The sequence below is a fragment of the Branchiostoma floridae genome, chromosome 15, assembly GCF_000003815.2.
Source record: "Branchiostoma floridae strain S238N-H82 chromosome 15, Bfl_VNyyK, whole genome shotgun sequence".
Lineage (NCBI taxonomy): Eukaryota > Metazoa > Chordata > Leptocardii > Amphioxiformes > Branchiostomatidae > Branchiostoma > Branchiostoma floridae.
The window spans coordinates 335,258-357,747 of record NC_049993.1 but is presented as its reverse complement, the minus strand read 5'-3'; the positions used below and the strand labels follow the sequence as shown (position 1 = coordinate 357,747).

Here is a 22,490-nt window from a genome sequence, read left to right as displayed (position 1 = left end):
GAAATATGCAACACCGATCATGATTTATAACCTGAACAATTAGCTCACTATCAAATCGGGGTTCATTATCGGAGAGTCGCTTTTGTGCTCCACGATGTAATGATGAAGTGAGCTCACCTCAATCCGGACTGCCTGCTGTCTGGCTACACTAGATACATGTGTACGTCTGGTCTCCCCACGTCATACCGGGTATGTAGGTGCTGATAGTACGGTTGGTATCAGCGGCTTGCAGTGCTCCTTAGCGCTATCTGTAGATAAATCCTCTTTCTAGAATACTGTTACCAATACCGACTGTCTGTGGATGAGAGACGACACAGCGTTTAAAGTTTAAACCGGGTTCCCCCTCGCAGAGGAATAACACAGCCGGCACAGGTATAAGTACACATCGATCGGAGTGAAGCAGGCTGAAACAGCCCACAATATAATAAGACTGTGCGATCGCCCGGATTGCCGGCACCCGTAAACCAAGTGCTTCAGAACAGCTACATGCAATCGTACTGGCTGCTCATAAAGCTATCCCTTGTTTTCTGCGTGAGAGGAAATTTTCTTGGGCTTTTTGAAACAGGTGCTGTATGATAAACAAGACGGCAATGCCCACGATTAAGCGTGTAAACACCGTCCAATGTTCTGCATGTGGAGAGTGTAGAACTGACCTGCCCGATGTGCTGGGGACAGGTACCTTATGTTACCGCCTCAAGCCTGCTTCTACTTAACGAACTTTGCATATTTCGAATTCATCATCTCAGAACATCGGGATGTTGTAACGTTACGTGAGTAGAGTCAAATAGGTCCCGGTTGGACTGAATCATCTTAGAGAGATACAAAAGAAATAGAGAACTACATGAGAACTACACGTCGTTTGGATTATCTTTGGTAATCAAGTAAAAACCTTTACACCGCATAAAGTAACTAGAGTTCCACGAACACATACCTTCGCCAAATAAACAAGGATTATGGAGTGGTTTTCTTTATTTATTGTACATGATTTGTGTTAATTATATCCAGTTTATAGATTTTTCAATTCGATACAAATGTTATGTTAGATAGACATACCCCCATATAGCCACCATGGTGTCCGTACCCCTATTATATTCGTACCCTCAAAAGTGTCGGTAAACCCTGTTGTACATGCCCGTAGCCAGGATTTTGGTTGGGTTGGCTCATCGAGCGGCGCTGGCGCGAGCTGCCTAGGCCTAGGGGCTCTGAAAAGCTATTTCCTGCATTTTGACAGGCAAAATTTGCTGGAAGACTAAGCCAAGTTTAACGGCATTTCTATTAAAGATACACTAGGTTTTCGCCGGTCTTCAAGGGCGACTCCACCCCCCACCCCCCTCACACACACACACACACCCCCAAACATATTTACCTTTGCCAGAATGGCTAAGGTTACGTTTTGGGCTTGTGAGTCTGTCTGTGTGTGTGTGTGTTAACAGCATAACTCAAGAAGCCTTGCATGGATCCCGATAATATTTGGTAGGTGGGTCGGGGTCGGGAAAACGAAGTTCAAGTTCGTTAATGGGCCCCCTAGCGGCTTGCTAAGGTATTGCAGCAGAAACTCAATTTTGGATAGCTCGTCTTCTGGACATGCCGTGGTTATTATTTTTGAGTGGTAGATAGCACCTGGAGCAGAGAGTAAGTGTTGTACGTTTGGACCTCCTAGCGGCTTGTTTGGAACTGCAGTCGCCGATTTCCTTTCAAACTTTGGACGAGAATGACTCGAGAACATGTTGATGGATCGTCATGATTTTTGGTATGTAGATAGCCCAAGTAACAATGTACATAATGGAATACTAATCATGCAAATCAGCAACTAATTTGCATAACTAATGAGGAAAGTTTATAAATCCACTGCATTTCATGATAGGACTTTCAAACTTGTCACATATATAGATGAGAAAGAGAGAAATATCAATGCATGTTAATTATGCAAATAACGGCCTCATTTGCATTATTAATGAGAAAATATAAACGCGTTGACGGATCGTCATGATTTGGTATGTAGATAGCCAAAGGGAAGACTTACATGATGGAATTCTAATTATGCAAATCGACGGTTAATTTGCATAATTAATGAGGAAAATGTGTAAATCCACTGCATTGCATTATAGGACTTTCAAACTTGTCACATGTGTAGCTGAGAAAGACAGAAATATCAATACATATTAATTATGCAGATGATGATCTCATTTGCATAATTAATAAAAAATATGAACATGTTGACGGATCGTCATGATTTTTGGTATGTAGATAGCCTAAGTAAAACCTTACATAATGAGATACTAGTTATGCAAATTAACAGCTAATTTGCATAATTAATGAGGAAAGTTGATAAATCCACTGTATTCCGTGATAGGACTTTTAAACTTGTCACATATGTAACTGAGAAAGATGGCTGAGAGTAAGAGGTGTATGTTTGGGTCCGCTAACATCTTTTCTTGAACTGCAGGAGGCGGTTTAGTTTCCTACTTTAAAAGATAATAAGTCAAGAAGGGATTGAAAGGATCATCATGATTTTTGGTATGCTGACAGCTTAAGTGATGCTTGATACAATTAAATAGTATGAAAATAGGGATCTAATTTGTATAAGCAATGGCAAAATGTTATGAACCAACTCCAGGCATATAAAATAAAATATAATGAGCAACACATTTATGTCTACAGACACCATTCTACATAACAAACCTGGTTTATTTGGCAAAGGTATGTGTTCGTGGAACTCTAGTTTCACCATGTTACGCGAGGCGTCGCACTGGAGGTCCGGGGAAATTTTGAAATCCGTACCCTCTGAAAAGCCCTTTCCCGTATTTTGAGGGACAATTTTGTTGCCAGACTAAGCTCAATCTAATGACTTTTCTATTAGAGAAAAATACTTTTGACGTCGACGGCCCCCATCCTATTCCTAACATATTTTATGTTAGGAGCCGGAGGCGTGAGCCGTCGCAAGGGAGGTCGGGGAAATCTTTAATCTGGACCCTCTGAAATTTGCTGCATTCTAAGTCGGGCAAATTTTGCTGTTGAACTAAGCTAACTTCTTAACTTTTTATTAATGAGAAAGGTTTTTGAGGGCGAAGCTCCCGCCACATCATGTCCGGCCCCCAAGGCGCGAGCCGTCGCAAAGGAGGTCCGGGAAATTTTGAAACCTGGACCCTGCCATTTCTGGGACAAATTTTGCTTATAGACTCGCTTGAATTGAATGGAATTTTTGTATTAGCGTGTAAAAGCGGACCTTCGAGTGTGTGTGTGTGTGTTTCGTACCCCCTGGCTACGGGCATGTTAGAATACGTACCCACAGAAGTGTTCGTCATTTCTGTAGTTTTCTAGCCTGGGAACCATACCATCGAGGCGCTCGGCGGTGTAGGGGTGACCGCCCGTACAGTTAATTGGTACAGGCTGGGGGAGTTCTTACGGGGTTAGATTAATTTAGCGGGGTAAACTCAAAAGGCCGGCTACAATCTCTATCGGCGAAATCTCAAAGGGCAGCTAATCAGACAGGCTGACAGAAGCAGGTCGGTGCCGGGTAAAGCTCCCCAAAGCCGACGGCGGAGAATGGTACCCAGGCTAGTAGTGTTCCTACCCCCTCTGATATCCACATATTAGCCCATGGCTACTTCCCCTCAGCCAATGAGGAGCCCCCTTTTTCTGTTGATATATCCACATAGTATGGTGCTACGAAAAAAAGTGTGCTGCTATTTCATGCAAATGAGGGAAAAACTATGGTGTTATCAAGAAAACAGGGGTGATATCTGCCTCAAAACTAGGAGTGATATACGCATGTGACCCGTTCTGACCAATCCTCGCTTACCTTTGAGACCATCTTCTGGGACCAGAATAGTGTCATGTGATAACTGACCAATCCTATGCTTGACTTCTAATTGCCCAGAGGAATATGAGCAGACTTTCTGTCTGTCCAGGCATCTTCCCCAGGAAGGTCTTGACAAGATTAATGACCGCGTGTTGTTACAGCCTGACACTCTGTCACAGCTTTTCAAGCAATAACAAGAAAGATTGTGGACTTTTAGGACAAAATAAAGTAACATTTTGTAAAGCTGATGAACTAGAAAAGCTTCGGGGAAGTATGCCATGGGCTAAGTTAGTTACCCCATGGCCTTGGGCTCGTTTTCTGTGTATATCGCCAGGCCCGACACCTCGGGGATTTCTAGTCTCCCCTCGGGCTTCGCCCTCGGGGAGACTAGAAACCCCTCGGTGGGCGGGCCTGGCGATATACACAGAAACCTCGCCCCGCCCATGGGGTAACTATTACCTATCCCCTGTAGTGTCCACGCCCCCTCGAGTGTCCGTAATCCCTGCGGGACATCAAAGGTAACGCGTATCGCAGGACTGGGGTCCAACCCTGGGCGTCGCTGCCTGCCAGGCATATATGACTTAAGCCCGAGTCACCGTGTCCACGCACTTGAGCCCATTCTAACACTTGTGCTGGTGTTTCACATGTGTGTGTGTGAATAGTATGAACGCATCGAGAGCGGGGACTGTGTAGAGGTGATGCAGAAACCGAGTATTCCACATCTTAGCATTTCAGTTTTAGCAGCAGTAACGTTATATCGCACCGCCCTTGACACCAGTTTAATAATAATAATAGCTCGACTCTCATCGATGGATTTGCCAGAGTGCAAAATCTCCCATAAGCGTAGTTGTCCAAATCCAGACTAAGGTTTTGTACAACATCATTTCAGGTCGTCCCAGTCCCTACCTCCTGATTACATTATGATGATGATGACTTCGTTTTACCTCCACGAAAAAGGAAGGTTTATTTTGGGTGTCTTTGTTAAGGTATATTTGAGCTCAGTATAACATATATGTATGAGTGGATTGTGATGATAGTTAATGGAAAAGTAGGCTAGAGAAACTTTTCATCATAACACCGCAAATTTCATGACCCTGACGACCGCGTGTACCTCACTCTACACCAGTAAGGCCATGTTGATTTGATTATATGGATGACATCCTCTGGGAACTCCAAAACTGATGCGAGCGAGCGAATAAAGAAAAAGTTTGGCCAAAAAAAAAAGTTGCCTTCAGTATGAAATCAAAGTGGCCAGGAAGGTTGAACATAGGACTAAACACACATAGTATGGTATACCAACAGTTAGGTGTAGGGACCAGTACATCATACGGGTGCAAAACATTTTTTTCTTCTTGGACCAATAAAAAAAAAGACCTGAAAAAAAAATCAGAGGAACAGGTTTCGCCAATTACAAAATGGACACACTATGTCGACAGGCATGTGGGGTCTTACCGGGGGCCAAGAAGACAACAAGAGGAAGTCAAGTAGAGTTTATAGTCAATTGTACCAAGTTTCTATAGTCAAAGGTACAGTACCCTGGGAGCCAGACAGGACCGGGTAGCTAGCGAGGTTTGTTAGCAAGTTTTGTTCGGGGAGCCAAGGCAGTCAGCCCGACAATCTCACATTAGCACTCCGGGGGAGTTTAAGCCCGAAGGAGTTATCGCTACCCTTTCAAAAGGGTAGGTCCTAGCTGCCCGATCCCGGATGGCCACCAGGGTAAAGGTACAGAGCCAGTGAGTTAGTCTTTATTACATGGAGATGGGATTTTAAAATGCCACTGGGAGTCCAATAATCCACCAAACAGATTCCTTTGTAGCAAAATTGACCAATTACCATTGTTTTTAGTATTGCCAGTTCTCAAGTTTCCACAGACAATCAGGTCCAGGTTCAGGTCCAGAATTAGAAATGATACTCTGGACCTTAATTTCTGTACTGGTACATCCCCCTACCAACAACATATTTCTTTTCTTTCTGTCCTTTCACATCTTATTCTTTGACTTTAGTTTTATTTTGGCATTCTTTGGCATTAGTTATCTGTTTTCTGATACTTTTTTTTCAATCTACGGAATATCTGTGCTCATTTTACAGCTGCTTTGCACAATTTATTGTATGGTCGAAAACTTTTTTTTTTGGAAACGGCCGAAAATTGGTGCGAGCGCGGATGTCATCCATATAATCAAATCAACATGGCCTAACGAAAAAAAAGATCTGCTTGGATTTCAGAGTTGAAAATAAACATATGGCTTATGGAAAGATGCAGCTTATTACATGTGTAGGCTGTCTTCTACAATGGCAAAAGTTTAGGGAAATTCTAAATTGTACGTTAATTGGACCTCACTTTACTTCTGATGGGAATCCTAGGGTGTGTTCAACTTGAAATCAGCTCAGTCACTCATATGATAATAAACAAGAAATTTAGATATTTTAATCTCATGAGGATATACGCCTCTAGCTCTACATTGTACCTTTGTGCCAAGTTTCCACTCATTCGATTAAAAAATGAATCTGTTATAAAACCACCTGCATTACTTTCTGACTCACCCTCGTACAATTGAAAGAACAAAAATGAAGATCTGTTGTTCGGTATTCAATAATCTGTGTTTAGTCATTTGTTGAACCTTCCTTAACACTTAGATTTCAATATGATGGAAACTTTCTATTGGCCAAAATCTTTTATTTGCAAGCTCGCATCACTTTTGCGGTTCCAGCGAACGTCATCCATATAATCAATGATTGTGGCCCACCTACAATCTGTAAAATGTTACTGGCTGCAATGGAATACTTTCTGGTTGTTTAAGAGGGTGGGTTTGAGTGTTACACTTCTAAACAAACATCATCGAGTGTTACAACCAGTGATCAGAACGGAGCTGAATATATGTGTGATCAGGGGCAACCCTGAACAAACTGGATGTTTTGTGAGCTGCATGGTTGTGCCAAACAAAATATGACTGCACCTGGGCTAGTGACCTGAAAGAATGGTCGGGACAAACAGTACATCAGCTAGAAACCCTGGCTGAAGATAGAAGATGGAAAACTTACGTTGATGGCATTGCTGCCCCTACGGCCGGTGAGGCTATGGGACCGGTGAGGTGAGATGGGCAGTCAAGTATTTCCAACCCAGTGACATTAAGGACATCACTAAAATTTAACAACTAGCACGTGCAGGTCCAGATGTGAAGTTTCATCACACTTGATCTCCTACTGTCATGTCTCCAGGGGTTTCTGCACATATCTACACATACCTTGTAATCTACTATGGTAGGAGGAACCCCTTACATCCTTGGTCGGAATCCTCCTAGGAGACAGATACTCCGAACAACAAAGCTGTATCTGCTGAAGCCGTCTCACACGTGTCATACAGTTCTGTCCCTGTGAGACTTAGTGCTCCAGTAGACGAGAGGGTGGAGAAGGAATTGCACACCCCTCCTTCACCATAAAAAGTCATGTGCAGGTAAGGGAAAATGCCTGTCTGCCTGCTCATCTGTCGATTATCATCTGTCGAATCGACAGAAGAACCATAATCTACTATGTAATGTGTCAACTTTCTTGGTCATTAAATCTATCACAAATAACTTTACCCCCACAACTGTCTTTTCAAATTACAACCCCTTCCCCGTTATGGTCAACTTCAACTGGATGTCCCTTACACAGCTGTACATATGATCTAGTACAACATTTACATTATCATAACATCTAAGTATGTATCATTCATTGGATTATGATAAGTTCTGTATTTACTGTGATGATGACCAACATTGGCACACCTCAAAGGAAGAAAACCTTAAGAATATTCACTAGTCACTAAAGCAAAACTTAGTTACAGGCACAGAAGACAGCAAACATTAAAATAGGTTGAATAAGCTTGTTATAGAAAGACAATGCAAGTACAATTGTATATATGGAGTCAAAAATAGATCACAGATAATCTTATGTTGGCAAAATCATGCATGCATGTTGCAAGTACAATCACATTTAATTCTACATTGGTAATTACCTCCACATCCATATAGATGCAGCTCATCCAATCCACAGAACATGTCAAACTAGCACAATACTCAATGCTAAACAACTCAGCTTCAGAGTTTAACCTTTTTCCAATGATGGGTCAAATTTGTAATTTCTTGAGCTATTCTGAAAATTTCCTGACCTCCTTCAACTTTAACCTAAGTGAAGTAAAAGGATTTTCAACTGCCCAACTCCTGTCTTTGTCAATGACTGTATGGTGTTACATTATGCAGACAGACCCGGTGAGCAGAGGATCATGGGTTGCAGAGTCTATGGCTGCCCCATCTCTGTTGAGGGTTGGAAAGCCCTCAAGTAGATGGCTTCAGTTATTCCTCTTGCAATAAAGTCTATCTGCATAATGTGATGTCACAGAGGCAGCAGATTGCTCATACCTTGATAAAGTTGAATGGTTGAAAATTTGGGGAATACAATAATTTTGATTTAAAACTTTGACCCATAGTGACTAAGACTAAATTTAACGTTGTTGATTGGATTATGTACAGAGAGCTGGGATATGTACTGGACAGGACTTGTGGAAGTCACAAACTTAAAGTCTGTTGACATGGGGTGCTCCTCTTATATTTAAGTGTCTAAATGGTATCATTTGATACGACATTGTTAGTTTCTCTCCACATACACGTAGACCAGTATGACTCGTGCATCAATTTTGTGCTTGTACTCCACAGCCTAGACTCCTGACACCTAGTCTTCTGAGGCCAAATCCATTACAATAAAGGAGTAAAAGAATGTATAGCTAGGATGTCAAGTGTACTCACAGAAATCTACATGTATAATGTAGTAAACCATACAGTATGTAAAAGTCAACAAGTAAGATTTGAACATGTACATGTATGTTCATCACATCATGAAAGTCAAAGAATTCATCTACTTGTCCCAATCATTCCTGAATTATACAGGAATATATTAAAAGTCAATGATTGTGTACTTCTCTGCTAACCCTGAAAGAGCTACATGCTAATGTTCCTAATTAGTTGAATGTAAGTTCATCTGTGATGGTAGTCAACATTATGTCTCAATTCTAAACTTTATATCCGTACACAAAATAAAGCGCTTACCAACAAGCTTACATCAGAGCCCACCAACCTCCCCTTAACCGAGACGGGGGCCGATACCGACTGCCAAGCACCTTTGACCCTTTGCTGACGTCACACTTCCATTCCAGATGTGTGACTTAGGTGTTGGGTCATTTCAACTTGGAGGATCAGAGGACTGATCGAAAGCTTGCTGGTAAGTGCTTTATTTTGTATACGGATATAAATTTCAAAATTGTAACATAAGTTCCTAATTAGTATTAATCTGTAACAGGCGACTGGTAGATCTACACAGACTCCAGGCTGGGCTCTTTCTAAACAGTCACTTCCTTCCTTGGTTCAAAGCACAAATCTACAAAAACTGATATACCACTCCTGAATAGGCAGAATAGGAAAAGCTATATACTCAACACAAAAAAAATTGGAAACATAAATTTGATCAATCTTATCTAGAGTGCTGTATCATTTATCATTAGAAAGCTTATCTAATGCCCTTTATAATACAGCTTGCTATTATCATACATTGATGGGGTTGAACACCAGAGCAGGTCACACAAAAAGTGCAGAAATGTCCCCAGATTTTTCATTTTTAATGATAAGGCCACACCAATTTAATTTGTTGCTTCTTGGGTTTCCCGACCCATTTTTTTACGATTCAGAACAAAAAATTTGTCCCAAGAAAAATAATACCGGGTTTGCTATTGCAGACCTGTAAAAAAAAACATTCCAGGGGCACATACTGCTGATAAACCAATCAGAGAGCTTCTTTGGAGTCACATGATCAGAACAGTGGTATCAAATCAAAGGAAGAGATTCATTGGATAAATCATGCCATGAAAAGCTGAAAACTTGACTACTAACCTTATTTTTTTTTGTTATATAAGTTCACCCCAGACTTTTTGCAATTTTTTTCCGACCAACCACCCCAATATTTTTCTGAAAAAAGAAGCAACAAATTAAATTGGTGTGGCCTAAGCATTGCATATTACATGGTTAAAAAGCTTTCATATTTCCTTTAGAATGGTCCTATATTTGTTATGATCACAATTTTGTGTAATGAGCACAATGATTAATTTTGTAAGTGGTTTGTGTAAGCTTGCCAGCCAACTAAATTGGACATTTAATTGGCAGGGAAATTCCACGCCAGGTTCTTTATTTTGTGACACACTCTACACTCTTGGTCAGGTAAGGTAGATTGAATTTGGATAACAAATATGCTATCATTGTATTGTAAAGGGCACTAGATATGTGTTTCAATGATACATAAAACTATACAATTGATAACGTAATAACAGAAGTATAATAAATCTTTGATACTGTGTTTTTTGCTTTCTACTTTTCTTTCCTCTGAAAGATAAGACTAAACCTGTTCTTGGGACACGAAGCCTTCAGTTCAAGGCCAAATGTTGGTGCAAGAGTACCCCTGTACCCTCAGTCCTGACCATGTCACTAGTTACATACATGTAATACATACCAATGTCCTACCTGTCAGGCTTCCCCACCTTAAACAACAACAACACAGAAACCTCTACATGTAGCTGTCCACTCGGAGCTGTTAACAAGGAGGACTGGGCAGCTTGAATGGGAGCTAGGAGCTAGATGAGGAACGTCTGGAAAGAAAAGGGACAATTTAAAAATGTTGTTATCCTTATTAAGTACACCTAATCAAAGTTTAGGAAATATGAATGGTAACTTCGGTGTTTCTCAGAAATAAAGGTTTAACAAAGGAATAGAGGGAAGGTTCAGTTGATCTTGAAATAAAAACGGTACTTCCTAACACAAATAATGGATAGTACAACACTTTCATCTTTTATAATGAAAACCTGATATTTTTTTTTTTTTGCATAATGGAAAATACAACAATGCCACTTGTCATGCCAAAACCAGGATGCTGCACACTCACATTTAAAGGAAAGGTAAAAAATGAAATGTCTAAATAAATTGACTTTTCAACTATTAAAACTGTCAAATACCCAAAGTGAACAAAAGTGTACTACACATACATTGTATATATGATACACATTATACATCAGCACAAAATCTTGCGAGTGATGTTGAATATACATAGTCATGTAGAAGTCTATTTTTCTGCTATAGAAACATTTTGAAAGTCTATATGTATCTGCTTTATTCCTAAGTGTAAAATAACATTTATGCTTACATTCACTGAACTTGCCTCATTAGAAGTAGCCTGGAGTCCAGCCATCTTCACTTTGATCTGCTCCTGGCCAGATGGTTGTTACCCTATCAACAGGGTAGCAACCTTCAGGAGCAGACCAAAGCAAACAAGGCTGGACTCCAGGCTATGTTAGAAGTGCAAAGCAGACTTATAATGACTTGTGATGTAATTGTTCTGGCAAGAATGTATTCTTAATCTTTACAATTACTACAGTAACCGTTACTTCTCCTTGCTGCTTTGTGATGACGATAAATTGACTGAGTCTATACGTACATGTACAGTAACGTTATACCCCCTTGTCTCAATTCTTGTCAGAAGAAAGAAAGACATCATGGTGTTGCTGGCAACGATGGGTAAGCCAGTCATGATGGATACATGAAATCAAGGCCAGTAATATGTCCCCATGTCCCATAGTGGACTACACTGGGTCCATACACTATGATACAGATATGATGCCCCACTAGTGGGCGACAATTTAAGCTGTTATGTGAAGAACACAAACATATGACTTTCATTGTTATTGAGGAGGATGAAATGTATGTCACATTCACAAACCCTCTATTCCAGAGACAGACTTAAGACCATTATCAAGAGGAGATTACTAGATGACAAAGAACTGAAAACAGCACAAAACTAGATGTCAGCAACATCATATGGAATGGCTCACCTTCATAGCTACCACCACATTCTGTACCCAGAGGAAACATACATATATACCAACACAGATTTGGTACAGCTATAAGTAGCTCAGTGTCCCCAATACTGGCAGATTTGTTTATCAGGTGTTAACAACAGCACCAGCAAACTGTAAAACCAAACAGTAGACATGCTATGTGATGTAGCCTGCTTAAATCACACTTCTAGCAGCCTGTCCAACATCTGCCAGCTACTGCCCTGGACTGTGTTACACAGACTAATGTGATGGAGTATCAAGGGAGTACAGCAGGACCTGACACATCATCTTAACACCATGGACCACACAGGTCACATCAAAGAGGAGCAAGATCATGGCATAATACCATGGATCTACTTTCAATCAAGAAGGATTTTGGCACACTTAAGTTACTTGTCTACAGAAAGGAAACACACAGACCAGTATCTGAACTTCAATTGGCACTGCTAGCAGATTGACAGTCAAAATATACTGTCGGTATAGCGGAAAAATAAGGTTGTACAAACAAGAAAACTTTGTCCAAGGGGTCAAGGGGTACTTTTCATAGCAAGGTTGCCAAAAGCAAAGTTTCCCTTCAACATCAGACCTTCTTGAAAGCTCACGGTAAAAAAATTCACACCCATAGCAAAAATGCCTGAAGGAAGAATCCCTTGGTTCATAAAAAAATTGTCCCCCAGTTGTGTACATAAAAAGGTGCCGTAATTTTGAAATACAAGTTGCCCTATTCTACAAATCATCAACCAGAAGCAAAATCAATCAAAATACTGATTCAGCAGAAAGGTTACAGCAGCCGGCTAGCAAGCAGTAAATGTGGATCAATTTAATAAAATTACAGAGGAAAATTGAATGATCTTTAATTAAAAAGTATAATAGCTCAATATTTGCTTTAATACTACTACTACTGCTCTGGGCAACTACTAAAAAGATATGATAACTAAACAACTCGGTATTTTGAACCCTATCAAATGTTCACACTTTCAACAGGAAGTAAGCAAGCCAAATGCACAATGATTTTGACAAATTTGACAATTGAAAAAATCTCCATCAGATTATAAAGACTTAGATGTCTGCCTAGCTTCTTTCCTGTCAGTTTACACAATCAAAATACTGTTTGCAGGGAATATAACATCCTCAGGCAAGTCAATGGCACCAAAATATTTCTCAATTCAGACTTCTCCTCTCAATAGTTCAGACTTCTCCTCTCAATAGTTCAGACTTCTCCTCTCAATAGTTCAGACTTCTCCTCTCAATAGTTCAGACTTCTCCTCTCAATAGTTCAGACTTCTCCTCTCAATAGTTCAGACTTCTCCTCTCAATAGTTCAGACTTCTCCTCTCAATAGTTCAGACTTCTCCTCTCAATAGTTTAGACTTCTCCTCTCAATAGTTCAGACTTCTCATCTCAATAGTTCAGACTTCTCATCTCAATAGTTCAGACTTCTCCTCTCAATAGTTCAGACTTCTCCTCTCAATAGTTCAGACTTCTCTCAATAGTTCAGACTTCTCCTCTCAATAGTTCAGACTTCTCCTCTCAATGGTTCAGACTTCTCCTCTCAATAGTTCAGACTTCTCCTCTCAATAGTTCAGACTTCTCCTCTCAATAGTTCAGACTTCTCCTCTCAATAGTTCAGACTTCTCCTCTCAATAGTTCATACTTCTCATCTCAATAGTTCAGACTTCTCCTCTCAATAGTTCAGACTTCTCCTCTCAATAGTTCAGACTTCTCCTCTTAATAGTTCAGACTTCTCCTCTCAATAGTTCAGACTTCTCCTCTCAATAGTTCAGACTTCTCCTCTCAATAGTTCAGACTTCTCCTCTTAATAGTTCAGACTTCTCCTCTCAATAGTTCAGACTTCTCCTCTCAATAGTTCAGACTTCTCCTCTCAATAGTTCAGACTTCTCCTCTCAATAGTTCAGACTTCTCCTCTCAATAGTTCAGACTTCTCACCAACTCATTCATTACTCATCTATGCTCCACCTCTGTAGTAGATACAGTAACTGTAGGTTTTTGGGAGAGCCTTTCAGTCATTGATGACTTCTGAGGTTAGTGAGCCATTCCAGACAACTACATGTAAGTTCTGCCATTGTATATGTAAACCTCATTCCATTGTTCAGTGTCATGCTGTCAACAACAGACAGGTCTGAACTGCTGGATAGCAAATAATGTATTGTATTGTCCAATTAGTATAAGGCAGGAATGATTCAGGGTTATGGCTTTAACTTGCCAATGGATAAAGTTACATCATAACACCGCAACGGTACTCTGAGGAAGACAAGTCTATTACACAAGAGTATCTCCCACATTGTCTCTGCAGATATGCTTAATATCTCAGCAATTTACAGTGGAAACCAGCTATTTGCAATACGCTTTGGCGCAAAAATCGGCTAGTTGCAAAGAATTCTGAAATCGAAAACCATTTCCCATTTAAGCCATTGTATACAGCACCCCATATTTGCAAAGCCCAAATCGGCTAATCGGGAAAAAACGTTACGCATCTTAACCCCAAAATATGCCAAACAAATCACCAGAATCAGCAGGAATGAACCAAAATTTTCTGTATAAAGACATCAGATCGCCAAAAGTATGGAAACTTTCTGTTTTTAGTCCGAAAAGGTCGCGATTTCTATTGAAATCTACGTCGCTAGTGAGCGGCCTGGCGGTCACCGCGGGGAATCATGGGATACTAGTACTACAAATGACGCTACGTCCGCCATCTTTGTTTTCGTGAGGGAAATGTTTTGAAAATTACGCTGTCAACTGTTGCAAAATTTCCGTGTAATCTGTGGACATCGTAACCTCAAAATTTGTAGATATGAAGATTAACAGTCTATTTAGGAGTTAGTGACGACTATTTCCGCGTAGTACATAAAGTTTGTCTGAAGACCACGAGCATTTTTGTCCTACAACGTAGCGATGTTTTTCGTCTGTTTATCACATGTCGACAAATTTTACGTAACGCAGTCAGCGCGTGCACTGTACCCTAATTGATCGGTTCTTTATTAATCAAACACTTTTGCATTTGCATTTGGCAATTAAACTTAGAACACATTTGCATATGTACCTCACGTTTTTTTGGTAGCTTCACATGCTAGCAGTCAATTTCTTTGTTTTCTTCAAGCCGATACTATAGACGAGATCAACGCATCTTTTGATGCATCGCGATTGGTTCTTCCACTCTAAAAACATCAGAACTTCGCACACATAACAAATTATGCTACAATTACCAATTAAGGATAAATTTGTCGCTGAAAGTGGCTAAGACGTATTGTGGAGTTTATCATATTATGGATTTGGTCGATAAGGTTAAGTAACGATTATGCCAGAGCTCCGAGTTGTTGAATTTCTCCGAACGAGTCCAGGAGTCAAAACTGATAAGGACACTGATTATTTTGTAGATACAAGTAAAATGTACTGATAAAAATGAATTTCCTTGCGATTTATATTTGATAAGTATTAAGTACATGATCATTTGTGGTAGAAATGATTGTGTTTGTATTCTTTGTGTCAATGCGTGCGATGCATTCACCAATGCCCCCCTCCCCCATCCACACTCGGGTCATTTCGAGCAACATCTTTTAATCGGGAACGCCGGTTAGTCGGGAAAATTCAGCTGGCAAATGGGCTTCCCTTATAAGCCGCTTCCACTGTATTACAATGTACATGTACTTCCTAATCAACTTGTTTATCTTCTGCTTAACATTTAGACCCAAACCTTTCCCCAGAGCTGGAGCGGGATCCTGAGCCACTGCGGCGCCGATTACGTTTTCTGCTCCCTGACCGAGAGCGAGACTGCGAGTGGCGTCGCTTCTCACCGTGTTTAGACCTGGACCTGAAATTTACACAAAAAAGACATGCAAACCCACAAACTTGCAAAAAGTAACAACGTAACTCTAACATGATTGTACAAAATTACTGATAGTACATGTAATTTACATAATACATGAACAGTATGTTAACTCTAATCTACATGTTCATGTACTTGTGTATAATGCATACAAAATGAACCTTTCCCAAGTCGCAGTGACAATATGAATCTGGTGCCCCAAGACTACCTTAGCAGGGAGTAGGTTAATTACCTACAATATATAATAAATAGCAATACCAAATTGTTTTAACCATCTACAGAATTACAATTCTGCACTACAAAAATACATGACGTTTTCCCTACAAGCCCTTTCAGTAACTCACACAGTTGTGCAGTACAGAGAATGAGAAGTAAGGACAGGTGATAACGACCTTTTCGGTTACCATACCATTCTACCATGTTACCTGGACCGTGATCGGGCTGAGGCGGAACTCCCGGACCTGGAGCCAGAACTGGAGGACCTGGACCGGCTGGACCGGGAGCTGGAGCCAGAACTTGAATGGTGGCTCCCTTGATGGGAGTTTTCCTCATCACTTGACAACTGATACTTGGACAGGTCTGCATCATCCTCTTCCTACAGCAAGGAATCATTTGATCGAAAATGACAAGATTTTCCTGTGCACATATGGCACATACATTTACACCATACATTTACTGGGCATCACCCATCTTTTCCTTAGCCCTCACAGGCTAACACAGCTGAGCTAGTAGCACAGATAATACTGCTGGTCAACTACAGCATTGCCGGGTTCAACAACTCACAGACCTGATGGCCTGGGGTGACAATTTACCACTAAGTATTGGATACATGGATAACTTACAGATACGTGATCATAGGTGGAAATGCTACTTGTGGGGTGATTGCCTGTAAAATGTGTAGTTATTTGTCACAGAAGTTGTTTGAATAAAGGGAATATTAAAAAAATATGGAGGTATTGTTGCCATGCTGTCTTCCCTCTGGAGGTTATGTGGGGTATATCTCAAGAACCGCTGGAAGGTTTGCAATGGTTTTTGGTAGGTGGATATGTGCAGGGTGGCATGATGACGGTGCAGGTCGACTTTGGGCCTCCTGTTGGTTGACTTTGGTGCTGCAGCAGCACAGTTTGTATTATATCTCTGCACCTGGAGTTGCAGAATGCAGAATGATCACTATCCACCCAGTTAATGTGACCCCCAAATACACGAGGTTGAGTCAAAAAGTAACCCAAGTGGCCTTACAGCAAGCTCTTTTGATGTCAAATGAGGTGAAATTTGGCAGGCACCCATCCCCTTGGGACTGCAATATGCCATTTTTTGTCCAGATTACTATTATGAGTTACTGAGTTTACTGAAACTGAAATTGCACATGGATACAAATGCATATCTCTTTGAGTCACATGCTTGTTTTCACTTTCCAAATCCAATCAGTTTTTCTTTTTTCACTGCTGGGGTGGAAGTGAGATGTGGCGTATTCGGCTACAAATAGAACTGCCTCTAATGTAACACTTCAGTTCATCCTCATAAAAGAGGAACCACTGTGAGTTCAGGGATCAACCTTTGCTTCTAACCTATAGAGACATTTACAGTACAGGTGTGATGTCAGCTTTATACAGTCTTTAAAACTTAAGCCAGATCCAGAGGAACTGAACTTCTGAAAGACTTCTAGGGGAATGGTCATCTTAAATCAACTCACTGAAGTCTCTCTTAAATGTATGTATGTAAAATCTACAAAAATATTTCTGACATAACATTATGTGCCTTTACCTTTGTGCCAAACTCATTTGATGAAAAAATGAGCTTGCTATAAAATCACTTGCATTACTTTTTGACTAGCCCTCATGCAGCATTCCCCACCTCATCTGAGTCCAAGTCATATTTGGAGACATCTCCCTCCTCCTCCTCCTCATCTTCATCATCCTTATCATCATCATCATCATCATCATCATCATCATCATCATCCTTCCCTCCAGTCTCCTGCCTGGGAGGAGTAGAAGCTTTGCTGGTCGCACCTCGGAATTTCTTCTTCTTTCTCCCAAACTACAATTACAGAGAAGCAAAGATAAACCAAGAAGAAACACCATACAAGACAGTGGTGATGATAAGACATCCTGGTAAACAATATCCAAAGACAATTCAATCTCTAAAAACTGGACAAGAATTGGAGGTTACTTCCAGCCATTTTGAGTGACATCCTTCACTCTTCTTCAGTATCACTGGAATAAACTTGTATTGAAGTGATACTGGTATAAATATCCGATCTAATAATAGATGAAGATGACAGGGATGCTAACTCATATTTTTATACATTTTATGTATCAGTTATCAAAATGTAAATAGTGTTTGAGATAGTTCCTATAGTGAGACAACACCAGATGATGACAATTTAAAAAGCTTGAAATGCTATTCAGTCATGGGAGATCTCATGGATACAGTAACATATTTCTGATATGACCAGTGTATTCTGTATGGCCATGTCGGCAAATTGGCAGGTTCCAGCGACTGAATACTCTTTCCATGACTGTAAAAAGTATGACGTGTACAGCTGGTTTTCACTTTGTTAAATCTTGCCTTTATGTAATACTATCACAACAAAAAGAATTTTAACTTGAAAGTTCATCTGTGTTGGTAGAAGTCATTATTGAACTAGTTAAACTGTAATTTCAAACACAAAAATTGGACTCACCCAAGGTCTGACAGATCACTCAATACCAGGTTCCTTGAGCACAGACGCCCGAGTTCAACAACCTCAGAAGTTTCCCAACATATTCACATAGAATCACCGGGTCATTCGGTCTCAGTGGACAAACTTAAAATCTTGGACATAGAGATTGCTAGAGGGATCAAAGAAGCCATCTACCTCAGAGCTTTACAACCATCCTTGAACAGAGACGGTGGATATAACGTGACGTCACGACAGCAGTGGATTGTTCATTCCTTGACAAAGACTGGTGCTGTTCAGTCGAATATTAGTCCAATTTTTGTGTTGGATATTACAGTTTACCTAGTTCAATAAGAAAGAATTATGATTAATTATGAACTAATACTGGCTAACAAAGATACAGTCAACACAAGTTGGACTTACCTCATCATACTCTCCATCTGACTCTTCTCTCTCCACATACTCCACATCCTCACGCTCATTATAACCACCTCCATATCCTAAAACATATATAGTTTGATATGAATATATACTAGGGGTGGGTACAGAAAATTCAAGTACTATTATAGTCCTGGTCCAGAGGATGATGATAGTCAAGGTCCAGACCTGAGCCAGGACCTACATGTACTAGTAATTGTTTGTGAAAACTTTGCATCTCATTTGGCCCAAAAATGAAGAAGATGAATCAATTTGCAGCTTTGGCAAGATAAGGAGAAGAAGACGAAATGTGACAAAAAAACAATATTGATATTTCAACCTACTAGTACAGGGCTCAATATACCACCTGCATATGCAGGTTAGTGCAGGTAAAATTGGAGCTGTGCAGGTATTTCTGGTGTCTGCCTGCACCTAACCTGCACTGGTCCATGTACTGGGTTTTAAACATAAATGCCAGATAATGTAGGAGTATGTGGATTGTTATTAGCTGCATTGACTGTTACCACCTATAAAGAATAAAAGAAAAAATAGGAATGGTTCCTGAACAATATTAGTATGATCCATACTTCCTAAATTCAGAGTGGTGCAGGTAAAATTTGTCTGATGCAGGTAATTTTCAATGTTACCTGCACCAGTGCAGGTATGCAGAAAAAAGTATTTCGAGCCCTGTAGTATATTGTGTATGAAGTAAAATATAAATATGGGTACAAAAATCCCAACACTCATTCCTTATGGGAACCGCTGGTTAACAATGCCCTGATGTTACAAAATAAAATGAAACGTACTGTCCAAAATAAGGAGGTACCGGGTGATTTTGAGGCCGAAAAAATGTGTGTACCAGTGTTCAACTTTATTCGAGAGACGAGTGTTTGACTTTAAACTCACCTGTCCGCTCTTCCATCTTCCCATATTTTGGTGCCTTGCACATGTTACATTCATTCCTCCTGGCCCAGTTCACATTCCCACACCTACGTGCACATCACAGGAAACATCAATCCATTGGTGAAATGAACCAAATACAAGATATAACCCTCTCCCTGCTATCTAGCCCTGGAACTAATAGGGAATTGGTAACCTACATCTATGTGCTACAGAAAAAGGTTAAAGGTGAGCAGTGTCCGAAAATTGGAACCGTGCACCTAATTTTTGACACTTGTATTTAGTAACTTGTATTTGGTGTAAATGTTTATGTTCATTGAAATTCAAATAATACCATTTTTGTCACAGGTAATAAGAAATTGTATTTTGGTGTTATAAACACTTCAGTTCATTAGTATTTCTTACATGATCCCACGACTTTCACCCAGAAATCAACTTTTGTGGCACATAAATTTTCTGCTAATTGCAGAAAATCTAACACCTCTTTGAATTATGGTGTTGGGGGGGGGGGGTGCAAAACACTTTTGTCTCATGGAGATGAGATTTGCTGTGGCAGATATAAGATGATTGTTGGCTTACGTTTTACACTGCCAGTCATCAGCACTAAACAAGCCTTTACTCTTCTCTGCTGCAGCCTTCCCAATCTCCACACCTCCAGTCCGGATGACTTTAGCCTTGGAATCTTTGTCTGCGAGAAATGGGAACATACATTGTAGCATAGGTTAACCCTGGCTAGGGAGAGACCAACCTGGAGGCAACTCTCCATCTTCATGGCTACCTTGTCCCCCCAACGACCTGGAGGTCAAGGGACTAGGTAGGTAGGTAGGTATTGTAGCACAGACTGGTGTCCAGTCAAAACTGACAAAGGTGACTACACACAATGGACTGACTACAAAACAAGTGGAGACGGCCTTGGCTACATGTCTTTGCTTGTAGGTTCAGTCTGGTGAATGTTTAATAAAATGCACAATAATGTCCGATAATGCACAAATTGAACTAAAAACCATCATCATCTTGCTATCATCTTGCCTTCTTGTGTACCGTCATTGTTGATGTTGGTTTAATTTATTTAAGTTTCTTTTTGACGTATGGTTACTATTGTTTGATTATTTTACGTATACGTACAAATACATCTTGTATTCAACTTTCATCCATACATACTGTATAGCTCCACTTATATTCTTTTATTTGTAACAATTCCTAACGTTCTTGTCCGAATTATTTGTTTATTATTGTTTACATCCATCTATTCATCCTGTTTTACATTATTTTGCTACATACTTCAGTCTGTATATTTCCTATACTACCAATTTGTACCTACATTGTCTTTTACTTTCCCGTTGGATCCGTGGTTTATGTTTTTGTCAATGTCCTTATGTTTTTGTTAATGTGAATTGTATATTGTACTGTAAAATGCAATAAAAATAAAAAATAAAAAAAATAAAATGTTCATCTACATCTACATTCATATACCCCCAAATAGCCCCGCCCTTCTAGTAACTGAGATGCAACATGTTATCAGCAAGTAAGGTTGTTGCCTTTTCACACATACATGCAATGTACATACATGAATAAATACAAAGTTGGATTACAGTTAAATTGTAATTTCCGACACAAAAGTGGTACCTACCGATGATTTAGTTTGTTTAAGTACAGGTAACACCAGGTTTTCATGTTCGAACATATGCCTGAATAATATTACAAGTACAGGATTTAAGTACAATGTTCAGACTCAGTCCTGCCGGGAATACAGTAATAAAGGGAGATGGATGTACAGACCTTTGCCACATCTGTTGCAGGATGTTCTGCGAGCGAAGTTCATGTTCCCACACCTGCAGATGATGAATAAGATGTTCATGACTTTCACAGAACTAATACGTACAACTACGGTGCAAGGAACACGGATTTATGTGGATACTAGAAAGCTTCGTTTTGCCAGCATCTCGACCACCTAGGCCTCCTGATGAACTGGGGCATTTCGGTACGTCACCACCAGACCTTTTTTTGTCACAGACGACAGTAAGGTAAAGAGATAAAACTGTGGATGTTGTAATTAACGATAAATGGCTCATACTATCAGCATAGCACAATTCTATCATTGTTAATTTGTCAACTTACAATACTTGGATAATTGTATACTTAGTATTTTTCAGCCTCAAATTGCTTCGATCTTGAAACCAGCTGACTAACTACAAATAACATACAAGGTCAATGCCCCATGTCGAGTACAATGTTTATCGTTTGAGGTTGTTTGAGGTCGTTTGAGGTGTTCAGGCAGTTTGGGGGTTCAATGGGTAGTGAGTGCTGAGACGACCGAAATGAGGTAGGCAGGGAAAGTGTTTCTGTGGTATCTGCTGGGACTTACTGTGGATCGGAGCAGATCCAGTCCCCATCACTGGCCTTGAAGGCCTTCCCTCCTGCTCCCGCGTCCTTTGTCGCACCTTGCACACCACCTGACGACATGGCTGATCAGGGACGCTGCGACTGGAACAGAGCACAAGATTGCAGGGCAACGCTTTCATACAGAAGCCAAAATTCAATATAAAGGCACAAAACCACGACACATCTATTATATATCAAGCGCCACAGACTATTACTCAAGTTTAAGTGTTGTAACGTTTACTAACGCATACCTGATTTCAGGAAGTTTGAGGTTCCTCACAGAATTATGAAATGGCTTACCACTGTGTTGCCTCTTCGGTACCTGTGAATATATAAATAATATTAGAGTTTTTCCGTTTTTTATCACAAATTTTTAAGACAATTTTTTTGAAAATCTAATCTTGTTATACTTTTGAGACTGTAACTGATGGTATTTCGCGAGATTGCATCCATATATGTGTAATGTAATGGCATTATTTGCAGGTACCAAGACATCTGCAGTAGACACCTAAATTGTTCAATATCCTCTCGCGAGATTTAGACTTCATAGGCGCTTCTAATCATCCAATCAGAGACGA

General features: G+C 40.2%; 2 protein-coding genes across 5 annotated transcripts in view; both read right to left on the bottom strand.

Moving 5' to 3' along the window:
- LOC118432566 (tyrosine-protein kinase-like otk) overlaps positions 1 to 482 on the bottom strand; it is a 43,300-nt gene extending 42,818 nt beyond the window's left edge. The window contains exon 1 of the mRNA XM_035844188.1: positions 118 to 482. The gene's annotated coding sequence lies outside the window, so the exon portion shown is untranslated. The remainder of the gene's footprint in view (positions 1 to 117) is intronic.
- A 9,282-nt stretch (positions 483 to 9,764) lies between these two features.
- On the bottom strand, positions 9,765 to 22,381 carry LOC118432053 (zinc finger Ran-binding domain-containing protein 2-like). Of its 4 annotated transcripts, none has more exons than XR_004833034.1 (10): positions 22,164 to 22,347; positions 21,896 to 22,014; positions 21,310 to 21,362; positions 20,110 to 20,218; positions 19,537 to 19,619; positions 18,637 to 18,713; positions 17,409 to 17,591; positions 15,964 to 16,149; positions 15,423 to 15,539; positions 9,765 to 10,469 (listed from the first exon to the last, which is right to left on the bottom strand). XR_004833034.1 is itself a non-coding variant. In XM_035843558.1 (10 exons), the coding sequence occupies exons 2-10, from the start codon at positions 21,991 to 21,993 to the stop codon at positions 10,448 to 10,450; spliced, it is 912 nt and encodes a 303-aa protein (XP_035699451.1). In that variant the 5' UTR covers positions 21,994 to 22,014; positions 22,213 to 22,381; the 3' UTR covers positions 9,765 to 10,447. The 4 variants fall into 4 exon arrangements, 3 of the variants coding, with proteins under 3 accessions (XP_035699451.1, XP_035699450.1, XP_035699453.1); XM_035843558.1 differs by having other exon boundaries at positions 15,980 to 16,149; positions 22,213 to 22,381; XM_035843557.1 differs by having other exon boundaries at positions 15,980 to 16,149; positions 22,164 to 22,346.
- Positions 22,382 to 22,490: the final 109 nt, after the last annotated feature.

Coding starts and splice junctions, on each gene's coding strand:
- LOC118432053 (XM_035843558.1), bottom strand. CDS start 21,993: ATGTCGTCAGGTGGTGTGCAAGGTGCGACAAAGGACGCGGGAGCAGGA. Junction 20,219..21,309: donor CTGCAACAGATGTGGCAAAG/GTCTGTACATCC, acceptor CATTTCTCGCAG/ACAAAGATTCCAAGGCTAAA. Junction 17,592..18,636: donor CAGATGGAGAGTATGATGAG/GTAAGTCCAACT, acceptor CTGTAATTGTAG/TTTGGGAGAAAGAAGAAGAA.